An 8470-nucleotide genomic window follows, 5' to 3' on the forward strand; every position below is an offset into this window, starting at 1 on the left:
TACACAGGTGATCTTTTAAGAGGCAGATGCATGGTGTTGTACGTGGCAGAATTATAGGACTGTGTCCCATTTAACAAATGTGTTCTGCTGAGGTGTTACTAAGGAATACACCATGGAATAAGAGAATATTACAAAACATTGTGTCTGAGATAAAGATAAATCTTACATATAATCCACATCGTAAATACATTGGAAAAGTAGGGTACGTAATAGTTGAAGCCAGTAAAAAGTAAAAAAAAATGTTTTTAAAAACATTAAAAAAATATAAAAGTTCAAATCACCCCCCTTTTGCCCCAAACAAAATTAAAAAAATGAAAAATACACATATTTAGTATCTACGCGTTCAGAATCGCCCGACCTATCAAAAATATAAAAAAAATAATCCGAAAGGTAAACGGCGTAACGACAAATAAAATGCCAGAATTAGGGTTTTTTGGTTGCCGCAACATTGCAATAAAATGCGATAATGGGCGATCAAAACACTGTAGCTAACCCAAATTGGTATAAATAAAAATGTCAGCTCGGTGCACAAAAAATAAGCCCTCATCCAGCCCCAGATCAAGAAACATGGAAATGCTAAGGGTCACGGAAAATGACAACTTTTTTTTTTTTTTTTTTACAACTTTTGTATTTTTTCACTGCTTAAATAAAAAAGAACTCATGGTCTTTTGGTGGGCGTCTATGAACTCATAATGACCTGGAGAATCATATTGGCAAGTCAGTTTTAGCATTTAATGAACATGGCGAAAAAAAACAAAACAAAAATCAATAGTGGAATTGCACTTTTTTTTGCAATTTCACCACACTTGGAATTTTTTTCCCCTGTTTTCAAGTACATGATATGTTAAAATCAATGGTGTCAGTCAAAATTACAACTCGTTCCATAAAAAACAAGCTGTCACATGGCCATATTTACATAAAAATAAAAAAGATATGGCTTTGGGAAGACAGGGAGCAAAAATTGGAAATTCAAGCATGGAAAATCCCAAGGTGGTGGAAAAGTCAAATTGTTGCTGAGACCCAATGGACTATTAAATCAAAAATTTTCCTAAATTCCTGATGGAGTACAGCTTTCATTTCTTTAGCTATCTAGAGGTTTGGTAATTGCCTGAAAAATTTTGCACACGTATTTTACTCATTTATATAGCACCATTACTTCCGCAACGCTTTATAGACATTATCATCGCTGTCCCCATTGGAGCTCACAATCTAAATTCCCTATCAGTATTGTCTTTGGAACACAGGAGGAAACCAGAGTGCCCGGAGGAAACCCACGCAAACATGGGGAGAACATACAAACTCCTTCCAGATGTTGTCTTTGGTGAGATTTGAACCCAGGACCCCAGCGCCCATTTACTTTATATTGTTCGCTAGTGCTGTTGATTTTTTTCTTTTTCTAGATAGAGAGCTAGATTAGAGTAGATAATGTATGTCTATTCCTATAGATGTATCTATGAATTATCTTTCTATCACCTACAGTATATCTATCTATCTATCTATTATCTATCTATCTATCTATTTCTATCTATTTATCTATATTTATCTAGTAAGAGTAAATTTAGAGCAGCAAAAAAGACAAAAAATACAGTCCGGGCGCAAAAAGCGCTCCTAAAGGCAAATATGAAACCTTAGATACAGCAAACCAAAAATCAGGAACAGCACACCGTTTCTTGTGAAGCCTGAGCTTGAGAAAGGTCTGTGCTGTTAGGACCAAAACATTGCCATCATGGGCTAAATAAAATAGCTCTTTTCTTCACAAGAAACGGTGTGCTGTTCCTGATTTTTGGTTTGCTATATCTATCTATCTATCTATCTATATCTATCTTTCTATCTATCTATCTATGTATTATCTACATTTGAAACCATAAGTTTACATACTCTATATCAAAAGACACATATGCATCTTTTTCTCAATGATATCAGAAAAAAACTTTCCTGCTTTAGGTCAATTAGGATTACCTACCATAATTATTAATATTTGCCAAATGCCAGAATAATGAGCGAGAGAATGGTTTAAGGCATTTTTATTACTTACTGCAAAGTCAAAACTTTACATACACTAAGATTACTATGCCTTTAAACAGTTCTAGACTGCCCATATGATGATGTCATGTGTTTGGAAGTTTCTGTTTTTATTGGCAACATCTGAGTTTTCAGAGACACACCTGTGGATGCATTTTAATGCACACCTGAAACACACTACTTCTTTGTATAGCATCATGGGGAAATCTCAAGAAATCAGCCAAGATATCAAGAAGAGAATTGTTTGGCTCATCCTTGGGTATCTGAAAGTGCCTCCTTCCGTCTGGCTCATCCTTGGGTACCTGAAGGTGCCTCGTTCATCTGTATATATAATTATATGCAAGTGCAAACAAGATGGGAATGTCCAGCCATCATACTGCTCAGGAAGGAGACGGGTTCTGTGTCCCAGAGATGAACGTGCTTTGGTCCAACATGTGCATAACAACTCAAGGGTAAACGCAAAAGACCTTGTGAAGATGATGGCAGAAGCTGGTAAGATTGTGTCAATATCCTCAGTGAAACGAGTAATGTATCAAACATGGGCTGAAAGGCAACTCTGCCAGGAAGAAGCCATTACTGTCAGGAGGAAAGGGCCCAAATTCTACCCAACTAGAGTTGAGCGACTTTGGTCGGATCGAGTTTCATGAAACAAAATTTGTTTCAGATGAAACTGGTCCGACTAGGGCACAAAAAGTTGGAGTTTCGTCCGAAACCCGACCCCAATGCAAGTCAATGGGGAATAAAAGTCGGCATTGAGTAGATGAATGTCATCCACTCAATGCCAACTTTTATTTCCCATTGCCTTGCATTGGGGTCGGGTTTCGGATGAAAACTCCGACTTTTTTTGCCCTAGTCGGACCAGTTTCATCCGACTCAAATTTTGTTTCATGAAACCCGATCCGACCGAAGTCGCTCAACTCTATACCCAACTATTGTGAGAAGCTTGTGGAAGGATATCCCAAATGTTTCACCCAAGTCATTCAGTTTAAGGGCAATAGTACGAAATACTAATGAAATGGATATAAACTTTTGACTTTGCAGTAAGTTATAAAAATGCCTTAAAACATTCTCTCTCTCTCATTATTCTGGCATTTGGCAAATATTAATAATTATGGTAATCCTAACTGACCTAAAATGGGAAAGGTTTCAAATCAGATATTGAGAAAAACATGCATATGTGTCTTTTTATATAGTGTATGTAAACTTCTGGTTTCAACTGTATTTTCCAAACACATACTGATAGGGAATGTAGATAGTGAGCCACATCGGGGACAGTGCCAATAATGTCTATAAAGCGCTGTGGAATTAATGACGCTATATAAATGAGTAAAATAAATAAAAATAAATAAATATAAATAAATATGTATGTAGACGATAGATAAGAGATAGATAGATAGAATACGGAAAATGTATTTATTTTAATGTATCCCCCCAAAAAAGATAAATATTTTAATACAACATCCAGTTAAACTGGTGGCAGCGAGGTGATGGATTTGTGTTCTGTTAGAGATTGCACATTACAGCCCAGTAACGGCACTTATGGGAATTGTACCTTCAGGCCGGTATATAATGTACACATACAGGTAGATTTATGGACGGTGAGCACCGGCATCCAATACAAAAAGCTTTAATGACGCAGCTGTAACAGAATTGACGTTTCACTGAACACACTGCCCTGCTGTATTTGGCAGATGACATATATCAGGGTTATCAGAGACTCTAAAAAAAAAAATTATTTGGTTGAGAAAATAAATTGTGATAACATGAAAAATTAACCAACACTGAACTGTTTAATCCGCTGTCACTCCTGCACTATTGACTTCTGATGTGTCTTATGTCAATCACAGGCCACAGTGGTCTCATGCCATATGTACAGGCATCAGCACTGAGGCCAGTGATCGGCTGCAGCGGTCATGTGGAAATACAACACAAAATTCCTCCAGCAAAGGAAACAAAGGCAGCAGTGGAAACAAAGTATCAAGAATGTGGTGGTCCTAAAAAGATGGAGGGTGGAGCAGGGTATTGTTGGTTAACATATTACCTGTTCTTATTCATTTTTTTACATCCTGGAAGCCCTTTTAGCCATAGTCACGGTGGCTCAGTGGTTAGCACTGTTTCTTTGCAGCACAGTGGCTCAGCGGTGGGTTCAAATCCCACCATGGACAACACCTGCAAGGAGTTTGTATGTTCTCCCCGTGTTTGCGTGGGTTTCCTCCGGGTACTCTGGTTTCCTCCCACACTCCAAAGACATACTGATAGGGAATGTAGATTGTGAGCCTCATTGGGGACAGTGATGTCTGTAAAGTGCTGCAGAATATATTGGTGCTATATAAAAATGCATAATAATATGTATATAGTGAAAGAAATGGATCCATAAGCTACATGCCTAATATTAGCAGTATACAATCATTATGGTGTCAAGTACAAACCATATTAATGTATATATTTAAATATAAAACAGATATTAATAAGATATATATATATAGCATATATTCATTCAAAACATTTCTCAGCCTTTTAAATCATCATGCGTATGATATACCTATTTACTATTAACCTATATTTTCACTATTTCAGGTAGCACCTACATATAACACAGGTCTACAGGGTGAGAAAATTACCCACAGAAAGTATTTTCTGAGCATCTGACGCCCCCAGCCCTGCACTGTCAGAATAAATTACCTGAATCCAGAGGAGCTGTCATTTAAACAGCAAGAAAAATGTACAATGTAATATAACCGAACACTAGACAGGAGCGAGTTAATGAAGCACATCCTTATCACTGATAAAATTGGGAAACTTTTTAGTTTTGGCGTGGAAAATTCTCACTTTTGTTGTGTGGTGGTTGAAGAGTGCAGCACGGTGGCTCAGTGGTTAGCATTATGCAGTGGGCAGCACGGTGGCTCAGTGGTTAGCATTATGCAGTGGGCAGCACGGTGGCTCAGTGGTTAGCATTATGCAGTGGGCAGCACGGTGGATCAGTGGTTAGCATTATGCAGTGGGCAGCACGGTGGCTCAGTGGTTAGCATTATGCAGTGGGCAGCACGGTGGCTCAGTGGTTAGCATTATGCAGTGGGCAGCACGGTGGCTCAGTGGTTAGCATTATGCAGTGGGTAGCACGGTGGCTCAGTGGTTAGCATTATGCAGTGGGCAGCACGGTGGCTCAGTGGTTAGCATTATGCAGTGGGCAGCACGGTGGCTCAGTGGTTAGCATTATGCAGTGGGCAGCATGGTGGCTCAGTGGTTAGCATTATGCAGTGGGCAGCATGGTGGCTCAGTGGTTAGCATTATGCAGTGGGCAGCACGGTGGCTCAGTGGTTAGCATTATGCAGTGGGCAGCACGGTGGATCAGTGGTTAGCATTATGCAGTGGGCAGCACGGTGGCTCAGTGGTTAGCATTATGCAGTGGGCAGCACGGTGGCTCAGTGGTTAGCATTATGCAGTGGGCAGCACGGTGGCTCAGTGGTTAGCATTATGCAGTGGGCAGCACGGTGGCTCAGTGGTTAGCATTATGCAGTGGGTGGCACGGTGGCCTTGCAGCGCTGGAGTCCTGGGTTCAAATCCCACCAAGGACAACATCTATAAGGAGTTTGTACGTTCTCCCCGTGTTTGCTGAGTTTCCTCCCAAACGCCAGACATACTGATAGGGAATATAGATTGTGAGCTCCATCGGGGACAGTGACGATGATGTCTGTAAAGCGCTGCAGAATATGATAGCGCTATATAAGCAAAGCATAATAAAGAGAGAGAATGATTAAAATCACATTTAGCAGATAAGAGGTGTCTATTAACACAGTAATATAATGTTGCAGTATGGTTCCTGATCCTCATGCCTATGGTGTCATTTTTAGGCTGCGGATGTTCTCTATGACGGGCTAAATCTACAAATGTAGCAGAATTCCACATAAGGCTTTGAAGGTCCATGGTTTTACATTCTGAGCTCTCCTAATGCCGCAGATTTATATGCAGCCTTATATTTCATATTTCAGGCCACATGACATACTCAGCTCTGCTACATCTGCATGGTTCATATAGTAAGTAATGTATACCTGCAGCTGACAGAAGTTGCAGACAGCAGGGCTCAGTAGAAGGGCGCTGCACATTTCTACCTCACCTGCCCCTCTGCACAGACTCCTGATCGCCAACTCGTCCTTAATCTGCAAAGCACGTTCCAGCCACATTTAATATTCAGCGCACAGACAAATACATTTATGGCGGGAGATGAAATGTTTATTATCACTGGTGTTAATTAGCTCACCTCCAGATCACAGAGAGAGACACAATGCTCATCACAGGTTACTTCATGGTGCTAGCAATGTGCAATAATCGTCATCTACATACATGGGATTCCTACACCGGCTGCAGCTTACACACTGGCGCCGGTACCAAATGAATATTTGGAGGAGCGCTGGGGTATAAAGGCTGCGGATGTTCGATACATTACGAAAGTAGACGTGTGTGGACGGAAAAAGAAAATAAATCAATAAAATGGATTGAAACTTGACTTTAACCCTTATAGGCCCTGCCGGACAGGATGAAACATACGCTGGAACAGTGCGCTAATAAATTATACTTTCCACGACAATGAAGAATATTGAGATTTTTATGGCAAGGTAAATTAAGAATAAAAAAAATTCTAAAAACAAAGAGCCAGAATGGTGAAATTATTACAGTCATGTATTATGTTTTATACTGAATGGAATCATCGTTTTTTTAAATGTGATTTTACACTATACCACGGTATGAGTCACCTAGCAAAAAGCATGCATAGGAAGATAGATATCTGTATATGTCTATGTATCTAGGAACTATTTATCATCTACATCTATCTTGTATCTGCAGCTATCATCAATCCTTTTAATATATAAATTATATATGTATATATATATTGATAGATAATAAACAGATAGATGATAGATAGATAGATATATGGATATATAGATGGATAGATATAGAGATAGACAGATATATGGATAGATAGATAGATAGATAGATAGATAGATAGATAGATAGATAGATAATGGAAGAAAGATCATTTTTAATGTTAGATAGATAGATAGAAATAGATAATCCTTTACACAGGTTATTATAGGTTATTATAGAAAATCCAATTCCTAAAAATAATCTGTAGACTAAACCTTCAAAAAATCACAACTCTCCTAGATTGTCAGCTCTTGTGCTCCTTTGTTGAATGTGCTGTTTACAACCAAGTTTTCCATGTGTAAATATTTTCACAATGTGTCACAAATAACTACATTTCAGCAAGATGCCATCAGAGCCCACCCCTCCCCACTGTGTACAGCAGCAGTGCCTAGAAGTTGCCCAGGACAATGCACACAGCAATGTCAGGGTCCCCCCATCAGCACCGCACATGTAGTGACACCTATGGATGTGCAGCCAAGTTCTGCTCTCCCCTTACACTGAGTCACTGGCACTGGATTCCTCTGTGCTCAAGGTGTTAATTCCCAATTTGCAGGTAAAGGGCACTGGGGAGGGGGGACTCACCTCAGGGGTCTCATCTTGATCTCCTTCTTGTTGTCCACCACCGCAGGGACACAGTTGGTCAGTTCTGTCCAGTCTGCATGCAGCCCACAGCTCCATCCAGTAGAGAACCTTGAGAAGAGCCAGGTCTCCTTCTTGCCTGGTCGGTGACAAGTGCACTTCTTCTGCCCAGCCTTACACTCACAAGGTTGCTCCAGACGGATGTTCCTGACCAGGTGGCGACCAAACGTGGTGCCCCCAGTCTTCTGGATGTGCAGGAACACAATGAGATCGTCCCCATTGATGTTGAAGTCCACCTTCCTCAGCAGGTCGTCCACGGTGAAATTAAATTTGGGCACAAATTTGGCAGGGCTGTCATCTTCTGCCCAGTAGGGGTCCACCAGTGACGAGCTGAAGGCTTGGAGCCGGAGCTGCTGGCACTCGGTGCCTGGGCAAACATACTGCAGGACGATCACAGCGAACAGAAAGACTATGACCAGGGCCAGGAGCAGCTTGTTGGACTTGTCATCCATGTTCTTGGTGCCGGTGAAGATCCAAGATCATTACGACCAAAGCTTGGTTACATGGGGGGCTGTGAAGATGTAAGAGGGGTCTGGATCCTCACACAGACTCCAGCCCTTTATCCTTTCTTCCCAGCAATCCAAGCGTTCAGCCCTCTGTGCAATCACACACAAGACTGGAGAGAGGCAGCCAAGTGCACACCCTCAGCCTCACACCTCTCCATGCACTGCCTTCTGCTCAGTCCTCCTCACAGGAGAGCCCTGCCCCCAGCATCCAGACAGCCCCTCATCCGTGTGGCCCCAGCCCCTGTCTGCTCAGCCTGAGAGCTGCTCTGGCAGCTCCAACTCTGCTGGGGGCATAGGTCCCAATATGGAGAGAGAGATAGATAGATAGATAGATAGATAGATAGATAGATAGATTAGATAGATATGGGATAGATAGATAG

The 8470-nt window shown here is 41.0% G+C and overlaps 1 protein-coding gene across 1 annotated transcript in view; it reads right to left on the reverse strand.

The window, feature by feature from the left end:
* HS6ST2 (heparan sulfate 6-O-sulfotransferase 2) overlaps window positions 1-8256 on the reverse strand; it is a 500951-nt gene extending 492695 nt beyond the window's left edge. Inside the window, exon 1 of the mRNA XM_073543502.1 lies at window positions 7528-8256. Within this exon, the coding sequence (XP_073399603.1) occupies window positions 7528-8036 (509 nt within the window). The 5' untranslated portion in view covers window positions 8037-8256. The remainder of the gene's footprint in view (window positions 1-7527) is intronic.
* Window positions 8257-8470: the final 214 nt, after the last annotated feature.

This window comes from Dendrobates tinctorius, unplaced genomic scaffold, assembly GCF_039654945.1.
Source record: "Dendrobates tinctorius isolate UK_male_01 unplaced genomic scaffold, ASM3965494v1 ptg000133l, whole genome shotgun sequence".
Taxonomy (NCBI): domain Eukaryota; kingdom Metazoa; phylum Chordata; class Amphibia; order Anura; family Dendrobatidae; genus Dendrobates; species Dendrobates tinctorius.